At 38.7% G+C, this 26,613-nt stretch overlaps 2 protein-coding genes and 1 non-coding gene across 13 annotated transcripts in view; 1 reads left to right on the forward strand and 2 right to left on the reverse strand.

Annotated features, from left to right (window-relative positions):
• Nucleotides 1-691: 691 nt before the first annotated feature.
• PABIR2 (PABIR family member 2) lies at nucleotides 692-22,836 on the reverse strand. 11 transcript variants are annotated; one of them, XR_008994994.1, is made up of 11 exons: nucleotides 21,838-22,834; nucleotides 19,630-19,720; nucleotides 15,269-15,325; nucleotides 14,932-14,975; nucleotides 14,794-14,848; nucleotides 14,422-14,523; nucleotides 14,036-14,121; nucleotides 13,408-13,472; nucleotides 10,458-10,554; nucleotides 9,742-9,888; nucleotides 3,645-3,776 (listed from the first exon to the last, which is right to left on the reverse strand). XR_008994994.1 is itself a non-coding variant. In XM_036931190.2 (10 exons), the coding sequence occupies exons 1-10, from the start codon at nucleotides 21,933-21,935 to the stop codon at nucleotides 2,784-2,786; spliced, it is 762 nt and encodes a 253-aa protein (XP_036787085.2). In that variant the 5' UTR covers nucleotides 21,936-22,836; the 3' UTR covers nucleotides 692-2,783. The 11 variants fall into 11 exon arrangements, 10 of the variants coding, with proteins under 10 accessions (XP_036787085.2, XP_036787084.2, XP_036787087.2 ...); XM_036931190.2 differs by lacking the exons at nucleotides 3,645-3,776; nucleotides 9,742-9,888 and adding an exon at nucleotides 692-2,853 and having other exon boundaries at nucleotides 13,408-13,469; nucleotides 21,838-22,836; XM_036931189.2 differs by lacking the exons at nucleotides 3,645-3,776; nucleotides 9,742-9,888 and adding an exon at nucleotides 695-2,853.
• On the reverse strand, nucleotides 7,499-7,638 carry LOC118935174 (small nucleolar RNA U109). The gene has a single exon (XR_005033706.2). It is a non-coding gene; the product is annotated as a small nucleolar RNA U109 (small nucleolar RNA).
• A 145-nt stretch (nucleotides 22,837-22,981) lies between the features above and the next one.
• The window catches only part of LOC118935114 (PABIR family member 1-like), a 28,117-nt gene continuing 24,485 nt past the window's right edge, over nucleotides 22,982-26,613 (forward strand). The window contains exons 1-2 of the mRNA XM_057495201.1: nucleotides 22,982-23,231; nucleotides 26,341-26,529. Coding sequence (XP_057351184.1) covers nucleotides 26,414-26,529 — 116 coding nt within the window. The 5' untranslated portion in view covers nucleotides 22,982-23,231; nucleotides 26,341-26,413. The remainder of the gene's footprint in view (nucleotides 23,232-26,340; nucleotides 26,530-26,613) is intronic.

Below are 26,613 nucleotides of genomic sequence, written 5' to 3' on the forward strand. Positions count from 1 at the left end.
TAACCAAAAGACCATGGTCACCATCATTAGTAACTAGACGGACAGTGACACAATGTGGCCCCCTGAAAATGACACATTGAGAACACAGCATTGTTTCTGTGTTATTTCTGCTAAAAACGTACAGCTTGAATTTAATAAGAAGGAAATACCAGTCAAACCTAAATTGAAGGACACTTTTCAAAATAACTGGCCAATAGTTATGAAGATCACAAAAAGACAAGGCTAGGGACTTACAGGTTGAGGGAGACCAAAGACAGATAACAACTAAGTGTATATAATCCTGGATTGAATCCAGGCTGAAGTCAAGTTATTTTTCCCTTTCCCTAAAAGAGCTTTTTTGGAACCATACACAAAATTTGAATGGGGTCAACAGATGAAATGATAGTTTTATATCAAAGTTAGTTTCTGGATTTTGATAGCTGTAATGTGGCTATGTCAATGTCCACATCTTCAATAAATGTACACTGAAGCATTTAAGGATAATAGGGTATTATGTCTAAAACTTTTTCTCAGATGGTTCAGAAAAAATATGTGTGTGCATACACACGTACTAGAGAGAAACAGAGAGAGAGAAAATGATAAAGCAAATTGGGGAACGTGGGTGAAGGATATATAGCTCTTTAGGCTATTCTTGCAACTTTTCTGCAAATGTGAAAACAGTTCATATGTTTTTTTAAGTACTGAAAGAAAGTTGAGCATTTGCAATCTAAGTCATGCATAAAAGGCTTTTATTTTTTGCCTGTCTAGCCCCCGATCTTGTTCCAAAACAGTTTTAGTCTAATGAATATGTAAAAAAAATAACAAGATGAAACACACTGAAAATAAGAAGTATGTGTGGCCTTGGCAAGAACCTTCTAAATTGTCAAATTCTAAAAAATGCTCTTGAAAATTTGACAGATTATGTGGAGAGGTTTCTCTTTGTTTTGGGAAACTGCCCAAACTTCAATACAGCTATTAGTTCTTTTGTGTTCCTGATATCCCTTTACTCAAAATTCAACTGTAATTAGAAACAGAGAAATGTAATATTGGGATATGGAGGCAGAAAATAATTCTTAGTAAGGATAAAATGACTTTAAAAAATTTTACAGAATATTTTGCATGTGTACACACTTTATTAAATTTGCATTCTAAGAGATACATAAGCTCAGCATTTCACAAAACTTCCTAATATTCCAAAATAGTTATCATGAAACACAGTGATTACATGAGTCAGTCAAGAAAAAGAGCATCTATAGGATTTTATCATATCATCTCTTATACTTGTTTTGAAACAGAAGCCTGAAATACGATACAATATTAGAACAGGAAGAGAGGATTTTACTTTATAACAATGATCACTTTTCAAGTATGAGACTTTATATAAAAATAAAGGGGTACTGTCAAGAAAGCTCATCTGGAGGTTAGCATCTTTATCTTTTATTCCAAAACAATCCCTGCACAAACAACTTTCTAGTCAATTTAAACAATAAAAACAAACCTTGGTTTAAACAATAAAGTGAATCGTTGGGTCTCCTAGTTCTCATACAACTGGAACAATTTCATTTTCCTGTCCCAATTCTACCCTTCCACTGAACTTCAAAAATAAATGTAAATGTCACATTCCAGAGGTTTATATCTTATGAGTCCTAAATTAGAGCCAAAAAGTGATAGCCAAAGGTATGCCTTTAAGGCAAAGACGACAGTGGAGTGAAGGGTGGATAAATATCCTGTAAGATAAAAACATCTCTCAAGTATTATAAAGGCAGAACATCTTAACATGGTTCTTTCACAAACAGAATAAATACACTGAATACCATTGAAGTAATTTTTCTCTAAAATGGCATACTAGGGAACAGTCTTCATAATATATACATTTATGTTGTGTTTGAAGGATTATGGAGTTTGCACAGGTGAAAGCAATATGAGAAATAAAGCCATTAATGGCCATTATGGCAGTTATTACCATTTAAACTAAACACATCTGATGCTGTAACAGGACTGCTTACTGCAAGCTAAGTGATGCTCTCCTGTAATTCAGAGAATAGGTTTCCCTTCAAGCCATACAGTATTACTGCTCTGTGAGTACTCTCAAAGCACATCACCTTTCTCAAAAATTTAAGAATCTCTGCCTTCAAAAGACACAAACACAGTAGTTTCCGTTTCTTACATTCATTTAAAAACGGAGTATTATGATCCTAGCAGGTAAATTTGCATATTAAACACAATCCAACCACAATGTCTGAACATTAAAAAAAATCTATTGCAACAGACAGGTTTACACAGTTTTAAATAATAAATAACAGATTACACTCCGGTTTTTTATATAGCTCTACCAGGATTTTCCCCCTTTAAAAATTGAGTAACTTACGTTACCTCAGACTTACTATCATACACACTGTTCATAGCTCAAACAGCTTCATAAAAGCAGAATGCACAGTAACATTAGTTTATCAGCTCCTAAAAGTTTCTTTGTAGATATTTAACTGCCCTTACTATATGGCAGCATGAACAAGAACTGGATTCTGATTCTGGTGGCAACACAATAACCAAAACACAGTCAGCAGCACCACTCACCAGGCAACAAACAAATCCAATGAAGAAAAAGTAATCAGAGAAAAGCAGCAGTTGGAACAGTATGCGGCAATCAGACACATAAAGCCTCCTCTTCTACCCTACCTGATGATAACACATCTTGACAGCACAGCTCTGTACCCCAAGGCACCTCAGGCCTCATAATACAGCCCAAGACGAGCTGTCATGCTCCATGTATGCTTTTCTACACAGTGATTTGTGTGTAAATAACATTATTCATTCATTTGTAGATGCTCCACACATCTGGTCAAGGCAGGAATTTCTTCTCCTTGATAACACCACCTAGAAACATTAACAATATTTTATATATTCCTTAGGGCAACAATTTTGGGGAGAAAAACATCAACTGTGGTAGCTAAGTCATAAGAACATGTGGTGAGTCATCCAGGCATCCTGTAAGTGCATTTACATTCTCAGCACTAAAACCAATCATCATGTCGCACTCTCCCACAGCGAAGAAGCCATATGGATAGGAATGAAAGCACCTGCATGTTTCTTCCCTCTGTGAGGAATGGCGAGTAAGCAGCTCAAACAGGAAAGGGAAACAAAATAATGTACTTGAAGCTGATGCAGAATAATAAGAATTTAATATAATCAAAAGCAATTTACCTATTACAGTGAAATAAAGAGATTTGAAACTATGTAGTCAACAGAGAACAAAAACATCTCTCAAGCAAGAGAATTTCTGATCAACTCAAGCTGTCATATCACTGCTGGGAAAAAAAACATTACTGAAAATATGGATCAGTTCTTTCCTTAAATGTACAGACTCTAAAATAGGTGCTCTCTGAGGCACTGAGAAAAAATATATATACTCTACGCGATCAAAAATGAATATTTGAGATTTAGTCAAAATGAGATCAGCAAAGAGACATTACGTAAGGTCACTACACTTGTCAAATTGAACTTTAGAGAAGACAGATGCCAAAAAAGAATGGCATCGAGATGGCTTAAATCTGGAACACTTTAATCCTCATTATGGATCAAAGTTCTCTGCGTTCCTCACTGAACGTTTTATGCAGGAAACAGCAGTTAAAACACTGAATCAGAAATGGGTAAGTCACTTGGGTGAGAGATCATCCATCAAGATGAACGGAGAGCATGAATTGGAGCATGCTACTGGAGACTCTGCGGTTGTGCTGCCTTTAGCCAGTGAGTCTGAGGATAAGCCACTGCTGCTACTACTGCCATCCAAAATATCTGAACTGAGGACAAAGCAAAAAGAATTATAAGCAGATGCATCTATCAGGGTAAAGGTAAACATAACATGCAACGACATAGTTTCAAGAACTCACGAATCAGTACAGCATTCGTAAATCATAAAGAACATAAAAGCAACAGCAATGAACTACATAAGGTACTGTATTCAGATACCTGCAAAAAGACAGTCATAGAAATCCAAAGTAACGCATTCAAGGCTCTGTATCATTTGAGCGCTCTCCTGGAGGCACCAGAATGTTCAGCATATAATAAGCTCTCCTCTGGACATGTCAGGATTTTCGTGACGGAGCTCCCTCACCTTCAGCTCAAGAGATTTCTATTTTTATTTTATCTTCTTACCTTCCCAGCAGTCTTAGAGTGAGAGGAATGCTTATTCACTGAGGAACCCTGGCCTGTCTGAAGTATTCTATCAAGTACACTGCTTCACAGTTCCTCTACTCCAAAACAAAGTCTTTCAACTGCTTGAGAATTTACCACTTCCCCACTCCCAAGAGGCCTTCAGGGCAAACACATTTTTTCTAGTTTTCCCCTCTATTATTTGCCTTTTATGTTCTTCTCATTTTATGCATTTCTTACACTGTTTCCTTTTCTTGCTTTCAAACCCAAAGGGCCCCCTATTATCTCTAAAGGACCCCTTTCTCCAAGCCCTTCACTTACTACCCAGCTAAGCTCTAAAAGGAATGCTCTATATCTAGACCCAACACCCTCACAGTCCATGTGCCTCTTGGATCCAGCTAGCTAGCTTCTGCTCCTATTCCACTAAAACTCCTGATCTGGTCATCCAAGTCCACAGATACCTTACCCGTCCAGCTCAGGCTCTCATGGCTCCAACAATCAATCCAGCCTGCCTCATACATCCTGATTCATACATCAATATTCACAATTAAGAGCCTTCACAATTTGGCATCAGGCTGCCCTTCTGGCTTTGATTCCCTTCAACCCAACATATAAACTCTATGCTCTGTATTTGGCCCAAATTCACTCATTCACTCATTCATTTATTCTAATATGAAGGTGAGTACCTGCCAAGTGCACGAAGTATGCTAGAGAGTAAAAATACAGTGGTGCATTAAGACAAACATGGTCCCGCCCTCATCAAATTTAAAGTATAGTGCAGGAGACAAACATTTAAATAATCATGTTAATAAAACATATAATCTGTGATCGAAGCAATAAAGGAAAGATACAAGGGGCTCTGAAATATGTAACATGGGTAACCTAATCTGATGTGGAGGACCAAGGCTCCCCCAAAATGCTATTTAGCTGTCATCTGAAAGATGAGTAAGCATTAACTAGGTTTCGTTTGGGAGGAAGCAGGAGTAGTTTTAAGAGCCAAAAGCAGGCTTTGTGGATGTCGTACAGAGACTAAGAACAACACAGTGAGAGACAAAGCTGGACAGGCATTCAGGCAGTTTTAGGATTTACATAGACACTTTACTTTCGAAAAGGGAACAAAGCACAAAATTGGAGAAGGAATTAGAAATCAAGAAATTTGGGTTCTAGTTTAAGTTTGGTCACTAGCTATTTTGCAAAAGCCCGTCCTGGTCCAACATGCTCTGAGGCTAAATATTATAAGTCTTTAATACTATCGTTTTTATGAATGTCCGAGTCAATGCAGTTCTGGTGTTAAGCAGTGCATGGACATTTGGAAGCTTCTGTACCCTGTACGACGCTCAATGAAATATAACTTTCTCCCCCTGCTTCTCTACTCCTACATTTTTCTTCAAAATGTCATTTCTTTATATTGACTGTGGATTGTTTTTAGGTAGAGGGAGAATACAGGCTTCAGAAAAGTAAAAATGAAAATGGAAATGGTATAGTCCACAGTACTCCTACTCTATGCTCACTGCTGTCAAATGCATCATTAATAATACTTTTTTAAGCGAGAAGTTTGGAAAATTTTGCTGGCTCTCATATTTGTTCAACCAAATGGTAAAATGGGTCTAAAAAATGAATTATTCAAACTACTGAAAGAAAGTTGTACAGATAATCTAAGACATTGGAAAATCAAAAGACCTTTCTATTTGCCTTTGGAACATATGTGATTTTTCCTGCTTGCAGCATTTTGCCTAGATTAATATTAAAATGAATTTACTTTCCTAAAGCACATACTGACTGGGCAGCCAAAGGACATGCTCTGTGGTACTTGGCAGGAAGAAACAGGCTTAGATTAAAATTTGGCCAGCAAGCAGATAATCTGAATATAAATAAAGACTTTCTTATTCCAATCACCAGACTTATGGTGAGCCCTGGGTTAAAAGATTCCATTTGTAATAAGACCTGCTTGCTTAGGTGAATCTTGTATTCATTCAAAAACACAGAACATGACTCATGCAGAGAAATCTGTCATTTCACACTGTTGATAACCTTAAGAGAAATAAGCTAATGGGGAAGTTACCAAAAAATATACATATAAATCTGAACATTTCATTTCACGTTTTTTTCAAGAATTTCTTCTGTTATGAAATATAAACATACATGCAATTTTGTTCATTAACAGAAAAACAGCATACTTATATTTAGTCTCCAGTGCAATTTAGGTTCAGAACTTGGTAAACATCTAACCAGATATTTTCACTAAACTAAAATCTAGTTTCTATTCTAATTAATCTGGCACTACTACACATGGTCATGGAAGCAAAGACTATAGGTCACAAATTACCCACCATTAGTATATCAGGGAAAAGCAAGAATTACATGATTTTTTAATCCACAGAGAGATCATTGAACAAAAGTGACTTTCACAGTATCCACTATTAACCTCCTACCAGGACTTCCAAAAGCAACAAAACACGGTCCAACTTGAGTTTCGCTCATCTTTCTTTCCTAGCTTAAGCTCTGATGGAAGTGTTAATGAACCTTAAATGACTGAAAGACAGACAATGGCAGGAAGGCAAAGCACCTAGACAATTCAAATTGGACACAGGAGTACATGAATCAGAAGTGAACTAATTCATTCCAACTACTGAACATAAATATCAAGGCAATATTTGAACCACACAACCAAACATGCTTATGACAGTTAAAGTAGTGCCCTCTGTCTTAAAAAACTATGTAAAAGAGAACCATTAAAACATTTAAATGATAACCTAACGATAAAATTAGGATGTTCAGTGTGACTCATGCTATCACCCATCTGATTGAGCCACTCTGTTCCTTGTGGAATTAATAAATTGGATCCTACAGATGAATGCAGGCAGGTAAATGCACTAGAAATTAGCCACGGCCCTATCAACCCCAGCACAGATTACAGTATAAGGTAAGACCACGGGGCATGGTAAAACCTCCTAGTGTGGGTTAAACTAGTCCCTATGGTATCTTCTCTGGTCTCTACTACCTACTTTAGGAAGACCCAGCATTAACTTTCCATTTAACCTCTAAGTTTTTAAGATCACAGATTTAAATATCATTTCCAGGCACCTTAGAGATAGGAGTTTAAAAGTATCATCACAGATGTCACATAAAAACCTTCCAAGTATATGTTATACATTTCTGTTATTAAATAAATCACAATTAAATCTTATTCTAAATCTTATGTCACATATTCATAATAAAATTTTCTTGCCATGACATATATAACATGAAAAATAAAGTTAAAGCCACTAAGGTAAATCTAATGGAAAATGTTAAAACCATAAAGGTTAAATTAGCAGTCATGTTAACCATGATGCACTGGGCAAGAAATTTCATGGGAAACTTTTTCCTTCTCTGTAGGAAAAATAGACTACCAGTTCATCTTCACTACATGGCCAGTAGCTCTGAAAACTCCTTTACTTTATATAGCATACCACAGACAGTCTGATTCCCAGAAGAATGAGGAGCAGAACAAGAGTCGCCAACACGCAAAGAGAATCAAAGCACCATGCAAAGGTGTACTGCCGAACTATGATCAAACTCTTGATGTTCCTAAGGACTAAATGCAGAATGATCTAACCCCTGCCTTGCGGTTGACAATGTTCCCCAGATTTGGTTGGCAAAGATTCAAAACTTTCATTTAGTAAAAATATGATATAAAGAGGAGGCCAAAAAAAAAAGAGAGGAGACCTACTATTCCTTTGGGCAGTGCTGGCACACTGGACGCAAAGTCCAAACGGGTCCATACTTGAACTTCACGTTTAATTTATAGTTCAAAGATGTCAGAATGTTTATACATCATCTAATATATAAACTTTATAAAGTCTTAAAACCCAACTTTTCTTTGTGGGGTAGGGCAGGGAACAAACTAACGATTTAAATGATAAGATAATATCTACTCATGATACGACTGATGCCTTTTCTGCTCCCTAAAATGTATAAAAATTATTTCCTTAGCTATCATGTAGATTGCTGTCCTTGCCAACAGAAATCAGAACACAGCTTGTTCCTGTCACCAATCCCATTTCGAAGAATATGGATATCTGGTCAATGAAACTGCATTTAAAGAGATAGGAAAAAAACTTGCAAAAGTGGGATCCAATTTTTACATATCACGAACGACTCACATTTTAAAATCTCTTCCGGGTAGACAGTAAGTGTCAGCAATATTCGTATACAAGGTATCCCAAAAGTCTTAGTGCAATTTTAATCTTTAATATCCTCAGAATTCCAGATGCTGCAAACTTAGTAAAAAGTCATTTAAAGCTCTCTGTCTCTCTCTCTGCTGCCCTCTTTGTCTCTGTCTCTCTTTGTCTCTGTCTCTCTCTGCTGCCCTCTCTCTCTTTGTCTCTGTCTCTGTCCCCCTGCTCTCCCTGCTCTCTCTCACTCTCTCTCTGCTCTCTGCTGCTCCCTCTCTCTCTCTCTCTCCCCACCCCCCTCTGGTGCAGCCACTCTCTCCTTCAGATAATAAAGTCTCTTGTGTGGGGAAAAAAAAAAGTCATTTAAAGTTTAATTACTTAAATATCCTTAACACTTGATTTTGTGAATTTTGAAAATGAAGTTCTTTTTAACATATGATTTGAGCCATGTGTTGGCCCTGAGTGGCCATAAACAAAGCAAATCTCTCCAGGCAACACTTTTTTGTGCGTGTGTGTGTGTGTTTACAGATCAAAGTGCCCTTGATCACCATGGCCAGTAGCAGGTCTACAGAGAATGGGAGTGGTGGCAACAGAAATAAACCTCACAATAGCCACCATCATCGACAGCTTAGGCTGTGCTGCTCAGAGGAATGATCACCTGAACAAGGGGAGAGGACCCTTGGTAAATACCATGCCTTTTCTTTCCTTTCTTACTTATTCACATGAACCTGGTTTATGGCATCCTGCAGTCAGTCTACAAGACTATTTTTCAAAAAATCACTTCAACCTGAATGCTTTTCACTTGACAAAATGCCTTCATATCTTTTACCTAACTTGGTTACTTGGTTAGTAACTGGGTAAGCAAATCTATTTATAATGTCATGTGCCTATATTAAAACACACTTTACCATAAATGTGATATACAGTTTCCACTAAGTATAGAGTTTCATCCACTATCCCTCTTGACAAGCTTTAGAAGTTTTCTCTTTGCAATCATCTACATACCTGGAAAAGCACTCCGTACCAAAATTAGCACAATGAGCTACCAAGGACAGGGATGAGAGAGGAGAGACTGTGGAGCTGAAAATAGCTAGAACAATCTAAAAGGCATCTGTTTCAAGGTTAGAATAGTACTGATCAATGAGTCTAATAACTAGAATAATCTGTGACTTCTTGGTCAACTAGAAGCACAGATTATCTTACATATATCAATGAATAAGTTATTTGGGAAGAAGAAATCATCAATCCTAATGCCTTATAAACGGCTTACATAATTCTCCCATTTAGAGGAGAATTTTATTTTTAAAGTAAATGTCCTCTTAAGCTCTTAAAAAAGACCCTCGGTTGTAAGATTCAGGGAACAAAAAGCTCTGAAAGGCACTATTCAATTGTGTCTAGAACACAGGTGCTCAGTGAGTTGATTAGAAATACGTACTGAAAGATTACAAAATATTACCTCAGACACTGCTACTCTCCCTTCCCCTTCCTTCCAATATGTGTCACCATCCAAAGTGCTCAACATCAGGTACAGGAAAAGAAGTTAACTTTTGCACAGAACCACTGAAGGGCCTTAAGTTAGACACCTAAACCTGGATGGGGAAGACTAATGAACAGAAATATATGTAAGTGGACCAAGGGAATCAGGAAGTGTTCTTATAAAAAGGAAATCTTTTCCTTCTAGTTATTGGATCCTTTATTTGGAATATCCCAAAATTTTCAAAAAGATCTTAAAGCAACAGAAAATACTATTTAGAAAATGCCATGCTTAAGAGAATGCTGGTACTCTCTGCTAAGTCAAAAAGATATTAATAAAAAATGCAGGCAGAGTAGCTATAATCAATGCACATTACCCACGGCAACCCAGAAACTCTTTCTCACACCATCCAGCTGTTGCCACTCTCTCACACCATAGCACCTACTGAGAGAGGCCAACCTAACAGGGGCTAGGAATGAAGGTGAAGGTGCCAAGGACATACACACTTTTCCAAAGGAAGTACTCATGAGTTTCAAATGATTTGTTTTTCATATTATCTGCACCTCCATGGAGATTTCCCCTCTAGAGAGCATGGATTAAAAAGTTGAATATATTTTAAATGATCCCAATATACTTTTGATGTGGCTCTTTAAATAGATCATACCCTAACAGCCTTTTGATTTTATTTCATTTTTTACCATGAACTGAGATGAGACAGTTGTGCAGCCTCTGGAGACAGCATATTGGTAGTGCCTTGGAAAAGCCTCTTGGGCTGGCTTTCTGTCTCCATTTCACCTAAAACAGAAAGAGATAATGCTACTGTAAAACAATTTTACACTTACAGGCTTGATTCTAAAGTGGATGAGCTTTGTTTAGCCAAAGTTCGGACTGCTTCTTCAAGCCAGTATTTGAGAGCTATTTTTTCCATGTGCTTTAAGGTAGAAGAAATATACTTCCATATAACTTCAACCAAAAAATAAGCAGCCCTTCAAAAAAACCTTCTAATTTATTATATGCTACATGTTATGGATATAGTCATGTTCTTTAATAGAAAAGGAGAATACTGACTCTATCAGGCAAAATGAATCAAGGCTAACCACAGTAGAAATACAATATCCCCAAACAGCTGGAGCTCAGAGTGAATAATAATTTATCCTAGTCAGTTAGTAAAAACTGTTGATTTTACATATTTTAATATTGGAACATTTCCTGAGTTGAAGTCAAAAGGGTTAAATAGTATGTAGTCTGATAAACAGTGTATAAATCAAAGGTTGCATTAGACTACTTAGTGAAAATGAAAACTAAAAAGTAAGTCTGAATGCTCATCTGTCGTTGAAAGCAATTATTAATCACTTTACAAAACTAGTATTGTACTGGCTACCTCAATCTTAAGAGATTTTCTAAGAATAGGTAACAGAAAAACTTTGCACCAGTACGACTAATGGTTAACATTTTGCCACCAGGAACGCAAAGACTAACAACCCTAAATTAGACAGAAAAATAAGCTATGATTTAAAAGACAAACATACCTTGGTTTTGAAGCTCTTTATCTGAGCTTTGAGATGGAATATTAAAGAAAATTTAATTCAGGGGCTTGCTATACTCCAGTAGGAAATTAGTAACTATGAACTTAAACCTGTACACGATTATGATGGAAAAAAGATCAAGTAAGAAAAATGCAACATTCATTATTTCCACATTATCAATTACTTCATATTATCTTTCCTGTAAAGCTACTCTGAAAATTACTGAAACTCAGGAAAGGCTCTATTTTTATTTGCCTTTTTCCAGGCTTTAATATGCAACCTTCAAAAGCTGCTGTCAGGCTTTCAATAACACCTCATTAACAAAAGACTTTACCTCTTTTTAGCAAAGAATCCCTCCATCTGCTGGTATATTTTGGAATAGCTTTGAAACTGAACAACATACTAATTCCAACTTCCTCCAACATACTTACAATCAGTAGTAACAATAACAATAAAAGCTTTAATCTCCAAGTGTTATTTTCATGTACTAGCTCCTGTGAAGGTTCTTTGGACTGTAAGTAATTTCTTGCAGCATACAGAAAAAGACTATTGGTCTATAAAACAATACGTATTCACTAAATACAAGTATCATCACTGTATCAGGATCCATTTTCCAGAACACACCATCTTTAATTTTAAGTTGTCTGAAATACAGCACTTTTTGAATGTCTGTATGATGCTATCACTGGAAAGTTCTCAAAAGAGCCGCAAGTATCTGTTACCTAATATTAGGAGACCTGATGTTTTCTGACCTCAAGGGCTATCTGTACAAAGAAACCACTAACTGAATTTTTTAAAAATATGGTTAAAATTATTGTTTAAAATGACATCCAGACTGGTTAGCCAGAGACGGGTAAGATTCCTCAAGGGAGGAACAACCTAAGACAGGCACAGTCGCAGGGGGGCCATCAGGTGAGAAATTGGGGATCAACACAGGTGAAGCTTAGAACCTCACCCCCGCTGTTTTGAGAGAAATCTTCTGCATCCGTGGATGTTTTGTTGCCCTTGTCTAGCTTGGATTAACACTTAGTCTACAGGCACACACCTGATCATCTACATTTGCCCTCTTACAGCACTAAACTATGTTTTCTACCTTTATCTTGCATCTACCTACCACTTCAGCATTTTATTAAAAATAATAATAATAATAATAATAAGGGAGAAATGTGGGATTCACATATAAATCAAGTATAAAAATCAAACGAATAATCATATTTGACCTGATTGTTTACAGTTCATAATGCGTGATCAAAACCGAAAGTTTCTTTGATGACTGCCCTTGCACTGTTCACCATGTAAGAACTTATTCACTATGTAAGAACTTGTTCACCATGTAAGAACTTGTTCGTTATGCTTCAGAAGATTGGAGACTGTTGAGAATTAGGCTTGGGGTTGATTAATGATTGTGCATTGAGCCCCCTATACAGAATTTTATTGTTGTTAACAACCATTTGATCAATAAATATGAGAGATGCCCTCTCAAAAAAAAATAAATAAAATAAAATAAAATAAAATAAAATGACATCCAACACTTACAATCATGTGGTCATAGCCCCAGGAATAATGACTAAACCTATGTTAAATTTCTTAGCCTTTTCTTAATAGACTCCATCAGGTGCCCAATATAAGCATCTAAAACTAGCACTGAGCAAGATCATTTGAGCTCTGCACTTTGTGGTTCAAATAAGGTAACTGCGAGCACCCCCATTATATCAAAAACCTTATAGACTTGATTATGAGGCAATTCTCGCTGTGTCAAGATGTAATTTGGTGGTGGCTTGTATTTTAGCATATGCATGTTTATAGACCTATGTGCTATGACATAAGCATATGTTTCTGCCACATATCACCTTGCATCTTTTTTATATTCAGAACACAGAGGCAAGATTTTTGGACTATACATTGATAATATGAATATATGAATAAGATTCAGTTATGAAGCATAAAAAATATAGACAGTATCAAATAACTGATTTACAAAATTTAAAATCAGTAAAGCATATATTGGGAAGAATTTCCACATTTCTTTAGAAAAAGAAGTCATGCCTTGAACTAATTTCAGACAAAATCTAATTTGTAATTCAAGCTCAACTAGGTTTAATATCAAAAGTGTGAGGCTTACCTTTTCTTTTGAGAGGACCGAGAACACTGGGCCTAATGCACTTGACTGGACTCTGACTCCTCCTGCTTCAAAGAATAAACAGGATGATGAGAAATACTTCTAAGATGCAAGATAAACATTACAGCCCACCAAATAAATCGATAAAATTGACAGTCATAAAGGGAGAAATGGAAAATGCCTGTGTGGTAGGTTGAGCAACTGAAATGCCAAAACATGATCTGACCTGGCAAATGGCAACTGGGAATAACATGGCATTTTAAGCTATTTTTAAAATCATTCTATAAAACAACATATTCATAACAATTTTTTTAAGACAAACCTTATTACAAAGGTATTTGGATTTGTCTGTTCTACAATCTTAAACAAATTTTTTCCTTATCCTTATAAAGCATATATTATCTTGTGTGTCCTCTGAATGTAAACTGGCACTAAGTCTCAAAAAAAATGAATCTGGTAAAATATTAATGGTAGAATATAGGTGATAGGTATATGGATGTTCACTGTAAATTCTTTCAATTTTGCCGTCTGTTTGAAAACTTCCATAATAAAGTGTTGGGACAAAAGTTGACTGGAGAGACAAATTTAACGAGAAGTAATTCAACCACATATACAAAGTAGGTTCACTTACCTGGAAAAGTGTCTTGGATTAGGAATGGGACTTGGTGGCAGCCCACTGCTGCTCACAGACATTTGTAAGGATGGTGAAAAACATTGCTAGAAAAAACATACTTAATATTAAAACAGTTGTAATGCTTCAGTTTTCAAAAGGTTCTTCTCAAAATGACAGAAACAACATCCTTAGAACTGCTTAGCTGTCCGGATCTCTCATATATACATATATGAGAAAATACAGAGAGAGACAGATTTTTTTTCAAATTACTATCATAGACTTGTCAGTTTTTCTTCTAGTTATTGGATCCTTTTAAAGTGAGGTGATTTGTGTGTGTGTCTGTGTTCTAAAGAGTAAACAGCTCAATGTATGAAATAGAGTTAACATCTTGCCAATGAGCCTACCTTTCCAAATCCTCTGGTGGGTGATGGTGCCGGAGAAACTGGGGTGAAGTCGATCCTTTTAGGAGAATATAATTTCTCTGGCTTGTCAAAATCACTATCACTCTGTAAACATAAAGTGTTATTTCCTCATAATGTACAACTCAGCACATCTCAACTCTTCTTTACTACTTAAACATGCCTACATTTTTACAGTAGAAACATATAGGCTCTAAAAAAGTTGCAATCAAATATTCTGGTGGAAAAGCAGAGTTCAAAAACTGAATACAAATTTGAAAACAGAAGGGACAGAGTATATGAAAAAATTCACGAAGCCAATGATCAATATAAAGTTTTCTGGAAAATAAAAAGCAAGCAAACATGAGAAAACTTTACCAGGCTCAAGCTCTCATCCCATGATTGGCTTATCTGCATGGCTGTTTGCACTGCCCTAAAACAAACAAAAATGAAAGGCCATCAGTGTCCATAAATAGACACACATTAGGCTATGCCCTGTTCTCATGAAGCACAAACCTTTCATGCGCAGCTTCTTTGTTCATCACATCCATGCCTTCCTCCTGCAAAGACAAACATACGCTGAAAACAATATTTATCTACACAATTATTTCAAAGAAAATAAAAAAGACTTTTCTACCTTATTTGACATAATTATAGTACAGCAGAAATAACATTCTATGACTGCTACCCAGGCCACATCTGTATTCTATCTGAATACTCAAAATTGTAATGTCTACAACTAACCAGAGTTGCAGCCTGACTCGTTTTATAATACATGAATCTTCAAAATGAAAATAAAATCAAAATGTTAAAATCAGAAAATTATAGATCTGAGCAAGTAAGTAAAATTTACCCTTTTGATTTGATGCAGCCTGCTACTAGGAATACGATTAGGGGAGGATGACAGCAACTGCAAAGAAAAAGTAAACATTTACTATTTTCTGAATCACCAAGCAGCAGTCTGCTGTCAGTACCAGTGTACAATCTCTTTTTAGGTAACTTTTCATATTCTTAAAAATCTAGCTCTTTAAATCAATGAACATTAATGCACTAGAGGCAGTACATTCAGTCTTTAGTACACCAGGTGTCCAACTTCAAAGCACCATCTGTCACTAGATAGGCACTGACTTTAACACTTTTCCCAATGAATGCAGAGCTGTGTACATTTATGTAAAAAAAGATTCCAGGCCTTGGAAATATCCATCACCCCACTTATCTAAAAGGAACTCTATTAGAAGGGAAAGAAAAAAGATTTTATTCATTTTTATTACCAATATACAAATGGAAAAGACAGGCTAATAAGCCCAGTATAATATTTTGACTATGATTGTTTATTGAAAACACTTTAAAACTGCAATAAGGAGATTTTGCTTGCAATGCCTAAACCAATTCTAAAATGTGACCGCTAATGCCATCAGCACAAACCTTACTAATTAGGAAAAATCAACGTAGAAGACAGGGTGTATTTTAAAAATAACTGTTGCTTTCTATAACATCATCATCTTTTTAATAACACAAAGCTGAAATGATTTGGGGGCCATATTATGTTCCTCCAAAATAATCACAAAATCTGATCACAAAATGTAAGGTACAATTCATATCAACAGATCTTACAGGGTTCTAATAGCCCTAACATCTAATTGGATCTACATGATGTACAACTACTATTTATTCCTTAATGAAATGCACATGAATCTGTAATACTATAAAACCAAATAAGACAATTATCCTGTTACAAGAGACCCTATCCTATTATAACATTTAAAAATACTAATATAGTGAGTAGTAGTATAAAATGATGATAAAGTGCTTTAAGGTTTTTAGGCAAAAGCTAATACAGGTGAAATTTTTTACACTGACATATGATTTTACCTCAAAAGATATCCCTTCATTACCAATCCCTTTCTCTTACTCTTTCCTTTCCTAGACTTTGAAAAGAGAAAAACTTTACCCCTATAATCCTTTTAAAAAGTTTTTTTTTCCATTATGAAAGTAATATATGTTTACTGGTGAGCTCTTAATAAGGTCATATGAAAAACACTAAACTACTAGGCTAGTAAGTAAGGCAGAAAGACTGCAACAGGAGAATGTGGAAGAGAGCATGGGTATGTCCATTAGAGAACAAAAGAAACCCCAAAGGCAGTGAAATAATCAGGGGAGCCAAAGTAAGGATTGCAAAATGCTGGCTGTGAAGAAAGTCAGAAATTCAGTGGCTGCATCTATATGATGGACAACTTGCCCATTTTAGACAGAAATGGAAAACAGACCCGAAAGAGGGACAGAAAAGAGAAAAGCTGTGCCTAGTACCAGAAACAAGAGTAATATACAGGCAGTGAAAAAGCCAAATCAAGGGGGTACTGGTTAATGGTATTAAGTAAAGCCAAGCACTCAAGTGGGAAAAGAAAAGATGGACCTGCAATTGGCAACCAAGTGGGCGCTGGTGACTTTTGCAAAAGGTTTTTTTTAATGGAGTTGTGTTAAGAGTAGTGCTATCACGAATTGGCTGAATAGTTGGTAAGACATTAGGAGACAAAGAATTCAAGGCAGCTGAGTGTAGATGCAGCTTTGGAAAAGCTCAGAGAGGGGAAGGAGAAGGAGAAAGAGAGACCTATGAAAGAAGAAAAGTTTGTTTTCCAGATATTAGATGTGTAATTTGGGAAAAGGTGGGAGGGAAAGAGCCAGTGAGGATGAGACTGAAGACACAAGATAGACAGGAGACAACAGATGAAGCAAAGTGACAAGAGAGTCAGAACACGTAGGAACCGTTAGGACACACATGAAAGTAAAGACACTTTGAGAAGAAAGCTGACGTTTATACAAGATGAGTGTCTGTCTTCTCTGGGAAGTGAGGAGGGTCATCTGCTGAGAGTGAAAGGTGGTAAGATAGGAAGCTTGTAGTTTTTAAAAAGATTTAGAACATCGCTTTTAGAGTGCAGCATGGGGCCAGTGGCCCCTGGAACCCAACATGCCCAAAAGAATTTATCTTCCGGCCCTACAAACGACCAGTTCCTCTCAATTTCCCTATTCATAATAAAGGCAATACTTTTCCCCTGGTCACCAAGAAATAAAATTTCAGTCACTGTGAGTCCTCCTCCTCCCTGTCTTTAGAGCTAATCAGTTGTTAAATCATGAAGATCCGACTTCTGGATGTCTTTCATCAGGTCCTGCCTTTCTATTTCAGTCACCAACATCTTACTTTTTGCAGGTTAACACAGGACACACCTAAGTGTATTAAGATGTATAGAGTACACTGTGCTATATTGTATATGGTGCAGTCAAGATGATGACAGAAGTATACAAAGGGTGCTGTGGAAAGCTTCCCAAACTGGAAAGCTAGAAAGGAGAACAGGATGTGGTGAAAGACAGCATAAAGACTAAAGACCAGCAGAGTGAATCAACATGGCCCCTTTAGCAAACCAGGTGTTTTAGTGCAGAGAGAGCAGAGGGTATTTGTCAGGGAGCAGTGAAAGATAAGCCTAGACAGAGCTGATAAGAATCTTCCCATCTTAGAAGAAAGCAAAGTATAGAGAGGCAAATTCATTTCCTCTTCCTTGCTATGCCATTTGATAACAGGAACACAGCTGTATTAACGTGTAGAAGTGTTTTTCGTTTACACAGCAAAAGTAAGTATAGTTTCCAGTATCCTCAGAGGAAGAAGGTGAAGTGAATCAAACCTCCAGATAGCTAACATTTTCCCCTTTAAGTATTTTTAGCCACTTTAGCAGGAAATCTTTCTTTAAAGTGTCCTATTTTTTCCCTTTCTTAAACAGATTTTACCAAAGAGAATGGCGCTGGAAGATCTCCATTCTAATCCCAGCTCTGCCATGTACTAATTGTGTGATTCTGAGCAAGTCATATCAGCTGAGTTTTAGCTGCTACCTCTTTTTTTTGGGGAAAAACAACCTTTTGCCCTGCCTACTTCATAGGGGTCGCCATGAGAATTAAATGTGTGAAAGTACTTTGCAACATGTAAAATATCATACAAGTGTAGGTATTACTAGAATTTAAGGAAAGGTTAATGCTCCAGGTATCCTTAAGAACATCACTATAGTTATATGTCAGTGACACCCTTGTGGTCTATTAACAGGTCTAAGCCCTTATACTAGGCCTCAGACTAATTTCTTAAAAACCTGTCTGCTTGACCCACAGACCCCAAGAATGGACTAACAGTTACCAAGGGGAAAGGGACTGGGGAGGGTGGGTGGGAAGGGAGGGATAAGGGGGGAAATGGAGCATTACGATTAGCACACATAATGTAGTGGGAGGGGGACACGGGAAAGGCAGTATATACAGAGAAGACAAGTAATGATTCTATAGCATCTTACTACACTGATGGACAGTGACTGTAATGGGGTATGTAGGGGGGACTTGATAATGGGGGAGTCTAGTAACAATAATGTTGTTCAAGTAATTGTACATTAATGATATCAAAATTTAAAAAAAAACCTGTCTGCTTTTGTTTCCCATCTCCTCCATTGTTAACAGCCATGAGCATACCTTTTTCTTAATGTACCTCTTCTGATTTGCTGCTTCTCACACACTACTGGGTTGGAAGCTTATTGTAACTGTGCATAAATTTTAGATGATTCAGAGGTCAGAGAGGCTCTTCTATAAATAAACTGATGAACTTTTATGTAGAGACTATGGAAATCTAGTTCAGCCATTTAGAGGTCTGCTGTTTGCTTACATCTCAGATATATAAAACCTCATCATAATTCCTCCCAATGTGATCAACTAACAAGGTGAAGTGCAACAGCTCTGGCTATATAAAAAAGTCACAATCGCCAACTCTACCAAGAATATGAATACAAGCATTTTAAAGGAGTTTTGTACTTTGGATAAACAGCACTGTCCAACAGATGATTGTCAAAAATAAACCCTCTGCTGCCGTTTCAGTGATTTTTGCATGCTAGGACAAATAAAGACCACTCTTTTCAGTTCTCATCAGAAGTTAATCCTGACTTACCTTAATCATAATGCACAAAACACAACCACGTAGTGACAAAAATGAATGAAGTTTTAAAAATACAAAGTCTCACAGCCAAGAAAAAATTTAACCAGCTCTCCTTTTTGCACCAAAAGCTGAAAATGGCCATAAACAAGATGGGTAAAATAATTGTCTTCTTTTGCAAACAACTGTGCACAGTACATCATCTCAAGAAAGAACTAGATTTGAAGGTGTTTTCCCCAATCCATGCCACTAAGGATACTTACTTCTCTACTTACCAGGCTGTGACGGCTCATAATTGTTGTACTATTCCTCCGAGTTCTAAATGTGTATGGTTGAAAAACCTGTGAAAGGTCACTGAAAAATAAAAATAGAATGATCAGTGTCTTCTCATTTAAGATGGCCTTCATCCATACTAATGCCAATTCTCTAACAATGAAATCTTTGATGGCTCTTCATTTCATACAATGAATAAACTCCTCACCCTCCTCTTGAGAGCCTCTTCAGAGATTCCAAGCAGTTTGCTGTGATACTGACCTCCTCAGGGGTTGGGGGGCAGCTAGGAGATATGGGGCGGAGCTCCAGACTGGCTGCCTCCAGCTGCTTCTGGTCAAAGCTCACACCTCCAAACCAGTTACCACCAGACACGAGCAACCTCCTGTGTTTACCCCAGAGGACCTAAAAATGTGACTGCTTCCTGTGTGTGCCATGATGTGAGAGGAGCTGCGGAGCCCAATCAGCACACCTCCCAGTATTGCCCTATGCACACGGTCTACTTTTAAACCCCACTGTTCAACTAAATAAACATACCTGGAGTTTTGCTGATGTGGTCCCTTCTGCCTCAAATGTCTCCCTCCAACGACCATCTGTCAAAATCCTTCCTCTCCTTCAACACCCATCTTAATGCCACGCCTTCCATGAAACCTCTCTTTCTTCCACAACCTAATGCAATCATTCCCTCCTTTGAACCCAAAGAACACAATGGGAAATTAGATGCTTCTTGAGACACCAATTATTAAAATGTGTGTGTGTGTCTTAAACCCCTTGATGGAGGTGTTTCGTTCATCTTTCTGTAACATCCCTGCAGTGCCTAGCAGAGGGCTGTGCCCACGGTAAGAGGTCAAGAGGATTTTCAGGATTGAACTGGGTTGGGCTTCAAGGGACCACTGAAATCACCTAATCCAGCTCTCCTAAATTTTAAATGAGAAAACAGAGACTCAGAAAGGCGAAGTGACTCATTCATAATCATAGCCAGTTAAAGAGAAAATTGGGACTAGGCCTGCTCTTCTCATCCCCTCTTCTGTCACATCATGCTACCTTTCAAGTAAACTACTGAAATTGTGATTCAAAAAACAGCATGTTATTTCCACAACAGTCTAAATGCAGGTCAACAGGATCACCCTAGTCCCTAGGAAATGCTTGCTTACCAGATTTAAAAAGATAGCCCAGAAAGACCAGTTTATTCCTATAGTATCAAAAATAAATGTAGAGGAGAGAACAGCATTAGGAAAGCAAAGACTCATTCCCTCAATTTCAGAATTCAATGAAAGAAAAAAAGCAAATCTGTTTTTTCCCCAAAATATGGATATTATAATCAGTTTGATAGATTACCTCTTTGCCTTTACTGTGCTTGATTAATGTTTTTGGCCAACTCTACTCCCATCCCCTTTTTTGGACTAATTCCATTTCTACAGGGTCTCAAAAACTGGCTGTACACCTAAGATGAACTGTCTACTGATAAAAGTGAAATGTAATAGGCTCAGGAGGTCTGCCAACCTAATCTTCACTATCACAAGATTCTACTTTAAAATAGACCCTCTGGTGACTTATTCACATGAAAACACAAGACCTTACCACTAAAATTCAAGGGTGGATTCTTTCCATTGTTTTCTAAAACCTATGTTTTCACTGACCTAAGCTACATGCCACCCTTCTTTTTTTATGCACTGGAATGCATTTCAGGAAGGTTTAGAATCTGAAAACATTACAACAAATCCAAATCACTTGATAAGACATGAACACACCACTTCATTACAAGTTATTAGATAAATTGTGATTTGTTAAAGTAAACCTCTGTTAATGCCAGGATTCCTAAACTAAGCTTAGAAATAGCAGCTCTTTGAGAGAGGTGTCAAGTTGCAAGTCTAGTTCCAGGGGCTTCAGTATGACATTCAGTGGTGTAAATTAGGCAGGCCAAGCAACTTGTTAGAAAAGCCAGAAGCTTCTTTAAGTTTCTTTTAGAGTGGGCCAACAGAGCCCCAGGTAGAGAGGACTGAGTTTTTCCCACATTGCCCAGAGTTTGGAGTCAAACTTTCACTCGACCTTGGCACCCAAGTCACTGTCAGGCAGACAAGTCCCCACCCCCTCAATTTAGAAAGTCCAAATGAGCTCCAACTCTCACTTTCGGGAAGACTGCTTGTAGGGGATCAAACAGTCCCTGAACCCCATACTCCATCCTCCCCAACGCTGCTCACCTGAGCCCATGGATCAGGGGAGCGCTGCTAGATCTCCTCAGGATGCCCCCATCAGATGTGTCAGGCTCAAAGTCCAGCTCCATTTTCTCCTGAGCCATGTGAGAGCGTCGCAGGCAAGCACAGCGGACAGTGCTCTCAGCTCCCGGTGCTTAGCTATGGACTCCCAAGACTCACTGCAGGACTGAGCTGCTGGGGACTGGCAGTTGGGGGCGGGGGCTAAGGGGCGGAAGCTTGGGGGCGGGGGCTAAGGGGCAGAGAAAGGCCGGAGATTCAGGACGAGGAGGGAAGGAGGATGAGGATGAGGAAGGGAGGATGACAGGAAGGAAGAAGAGGTGGTGGTGGAGGTAGGATAGAGGAAAGAGAGGGACAGAAGAGGAGCGTAAAAGAGCAAGAGAGGAAAAGGACAGATGGAAAAGCAGGAAGACAGAAGGGGGAAAGGAAGAGGACAGAGGGGAGGGAAGAGGAGCACAAGGAAGGAAAAGAAGGACGACATACGGGGAAGAGGAGAGACGAAGGAGGAGGAGGGCAGGAAGAAGGGAAGGAGGCGGAGGACTAGGCAGCGGCGGAACCCATGCTGCTATCTTTCGGCCGACGACCTCAAGCGGGGCCGGGCTACAGAGAACGCGGCTGCCCTGGCAAAGCTGGCTCCGAGGAGCTGACAGACAGGCTGGGCCCGGCCGGGCGGCCTCGGCGGCTCCAGCTCCCCATGCTCAGGGACCCGGTCCAGGCCCCCATGCTCCGGGACTCGGTCCCGGAGGCTCCTCAGCCCTGTGTTCGGTACTTCTCCCCTCCTACTCCCAACTCTCCGCCTGGAGGACAGGTCGGGGGTTCGGCCCCTCAGCCGCCCACGCGGTGCCTCTGCTTTCTCTCTTGGGTTCTAATGGCCAAGGGGAATCCCTTGGGGCCGAGAGCAAAATCTACAACCTGCCGCCTCTTCCGCCTCCCACATTTCAAAAGAGAGGAACCTCCGCGGGGACAGATCTTCCGCGTGCGAGCACACATCGGGTCCTGCGCACGCGCCCGGCGGCCGCGCCGATGGGCCTGCGGGCATGGAGCATGCGTGCGAGCCCCGCCCTGCAAACCTCCTCCCAAAGGGGAGGAGCGTTTCCTGAGGGTAGCGGGGGCGCGCCTTCCTCCACGGCATTGGCCGGGAGACGCTGGCGCCCGATTTTGAAAAGAACCAATAGTTAGTTCGGAGACATTGAGGCATCATCTTTCCAGAGGCGTTTCGCCGATATTCAAGAAAAACAATAACGTGGTTTCCGCGATTCTTTTGTTCCCAATTTCTGACCTCTGTGATTCCCAATCATTTCTTAAATCTGGATTTTGTTCGTTTTTGTCTGGAGTGGCCGATTTCTTTTTCAGGTCACCGATTTGGATGCCCTAGACCAAAGGTAAGTGGAAAAGACAAAGGAATGATGTAAAAACAGAATCAAATGAGAGTTCATATGACTAGTGAGAAGCACTCACCTCCATTTTACAAACACTTGGGTTCAACGATATTAGAAAACATCCTGAAGACCAAGTAACAAAACCAGAATTTTCTTTTCTTCCTAAGATTTGTGGAGACCCTAACAATCAGTATTCTGCATATGTGAAACCTGGAATTATTTATTTTATTTAACAAACACATGCATAGCAGTTACTGTGTGTTAGGCACTATTCTAAGAGCTTTAGAAATAGTAACTCAATTCTCCCCCACTTGAATGACCCTGGGAAGAAGATGGTCATTTCATTATGTTAATCATACATACCTAGAAAGTACAGGGAATTTAACAATTATCAAATTCGTTTCAAGATTTAGCAAAAGTAGTTTTACCTGCCTCTTCAATTCAGTTGTCCCATGTTAAATTTGCCAAGCCCAATAGTCGTTTTATTCCTGTTTTTGTTTTCTGCTGTGATACGAGTTTTTAAAGCACTTTTGGATAGTTTCCTTTAACTTGTCTGTACTCTTGTCAGCTGGATTAGAAACTCAAGCTCTGTTTGATCAATTTATGTTATCTTTACATCTCAAGGTGTCAGCAACCCACGCCCCCTCTTTGCTCAGAAAATTATAGCACATTCTATTTTCCCAATAACTACTAAACAGTTTGTTGACCATTTGGCATAGTCCCTAACTCTGATAAGTCAAACAATTTAGTAGAATCCCTAACTTTCAGGATTTTAACAACTAGAAGAAACTCAAGGATGTCTGAGAAAACAGATGCTACCTTGGCCATCATTGCCAGATTTTATTCATATTATTCTTGCCTCCTTTCTTTTACCCTTCATGTAAATCTTTTGGGGTGTTTGTGGTTTGTGAACTTGTATTTGACTTGTCTTTTGGTAACTAAAGGTTTAACATGTTGCTTAAAAGTTGCCATGACAACTGGTAAAACAAAGGTCTGATTATGATGTGTTCGTCGAACACCTTTTATAGGTGAGAGGCCTGGGCAGAGGGCAGTAGACTGGGACTTAGAAAAAGGAGGAGCCTAATTGTCAAACTCTAAGCAAACCAGTGATTAGAGAGCGTGGTTTAATGAGTATGGAACAGCAAGAGCTGATCATGAAACACAGCTAGGTTGATGTAATAATCTGCTGGTGGATAGAAATGGGAAGCAGGAAAAATAATTTTTTTAAATGTGTTTGCCACTATAGTATACAGAATTCTTTCTTTAAGCCTGCCTTTATCCATAAAATAATTTAGTAAGTATTTATCGAGTGCTTATGACTACAGAAATAGTGTCCAGAGAAATATCTGGAGGCACCCTGTCTTTTGACTTAAATAGAGGAGCAGTGGCATCTTGGCTTTGCAGTTAGTAGTTGTAATTTGAGTAAGCTCTCTGGGCTCTGGTTTCCTCCTTTGAAAAATGGGTGTTGTGATGATGCCTATTTCACAGTTATTGTAAGCCTTAAATGCGATCACATATTTAAAGTGTTTAGTACAGTACCTGGCACGCAGTGCCCCAAAAATGGTAGTTATTGTTAACCTGTCTTATATCAGGAATGGAGACTCCAAATTGTCTTCACGTCTGGGATTTAGGTAACTTAATTCTGCGTAATATAAGTAAGCTGTTCTTATTCTATTTTTAGAATGAATAATGATTATGATCTTTCATGCCATAACTTGTCATGAACCATTTCAAGATAATCCCATTATTTTAAGTTCACCACTGATTACCTGAGTAGGGTTAATGATTGCATGAATTCAGATATGTCAAAATATTTTTTCAACTGTAAAATGATGCACCATTATATGACTATTTTAATTAATAACTCATTTCAGTAGTTTCAGTAGTTTCACTTGCCTTCTCTGCCAGTTCAGTTCCTATATGGTTCCTAAAATGTGGGATTTTACAAAATTTAATAACGTGGAGTTCAGGTTTCAGAACTCACTGTGGCTCATTAACTGGTGGTAAAAAATTCTAAAAGATCAGTTCTTAAAATATTTTGAGCCGTGATAGTATTGTTCAATGGAAACACTGATTTGGATGGATAGTAAATTCTGAGATATTTGTTTTAAGAAAACAAGCCTTACTGCTTTAACTCAAGTCTTTTTCTTAGATGAATAGCTTTGAAGAGCTAGATGTTATTTAGTGTAAAAAATACATAGTACAATTATAGAAAAAATAAAATGCAACCACATGGAAAACAATTATTTGCCTGCGCGCAACTGATTGAGTTGGGTTAGCGCTTTACCAAAACCCTTTGGGAGCAGGTAGCCTCTAAGCACTTAGGAATGGTTTGGGGTTTCTTAACCAGGCTTTAGCGTTTTAAAATTACAAAGGTGTAGTCTGTCTGTTGTACCAGGATGGAAGCATTCCTCATGTGTGGTAACAAGCTTGTTGTCCTCAGTCATAACGCTGACCAAACGGGCTAAGCAAGACAGAAAATTCAGTATTAGACATAGGGCAGAAAAGATGGCGCCCCCATCCACCATATACTTCTGCCCACCATTTCTTTCCAAATAATAGTTAACAAAAACCACTTTTGGCTTAACAGACAAGAGAGACATCTCTAGTGAATCTGCATTCCGAAGAGAGAAGGGACGACCCAGTTGGGTGGGGGTCGGGGGGTTTCTTTGCGCGTGCGCCCCTAGCAAAGCGGGCGAAGGCTTGCGCAACAATCACTGTACATAATAAGCCTGAGTTGGCAAGCTGGACACGGGGCGCATGCTCAGAGGGGAGGTGTTCTGATTCCTGAAGGCGGCAGATGGTAGTTTCTATTTTATCAGGGAAGGCTTACGAGCGGTTGCTTTGGCTAAGAGAGAAAAAGGAGAAGGATTCGCGGAGGTGACCAAGATAAATTTCCCACTTTCAATATAGGCTTGGAGGTGGAGGATCTCAGTGGTGGGATCCCCGAATTTGTGGAGTAGGAGATTCGGGGCCAGCTCAGTCCCACTTTGTGTCCTCTGATGTTAGGGATGGTAGGGCTGCCAAGGAGAGCACTCCACTCATCTAAAACCTTCTTCCTCTTTTCTCTTTTTCCCCTTTTCCTCTCTCCCTGCATCATCTCGTCACCAAGTCGAGTTGAATTTATGTGAACTGGAGTCAGAAACCTCGGGAACTTCGAACTAAGCAGTGGCTTCTTCCCCGACATGGACCTGGCACAGGAGAAAATGGAATTAGACTTGGAGCTGCTGCCGAATTACACCACCACAGACGGCAATATCCTGAGAAGATCCAACAGCGTCCTGTTGATCAATGAGCTTGGGTGAGCAGGACTGAGAAACTGGAGGAGGCAAGCAGGGGTGGGGTGGGCGGCAAGAGCTGGAGAAAGTGACTTCCGACAGCGTTC

Source organism: Manis pentadactyla, chromosome X (genome assembly GCF_030020395.1).
Source record: "Manis pentadactyla isolate mManPen7 chromosome X, mManPen7.hap1, whole genome shotgun sequence".
Lineage (NCBI taxonomy): Eukaryota > Metazoa > Chordata > Mammalia > Pholidota > Manidae > Manis > Manis pentadactyla.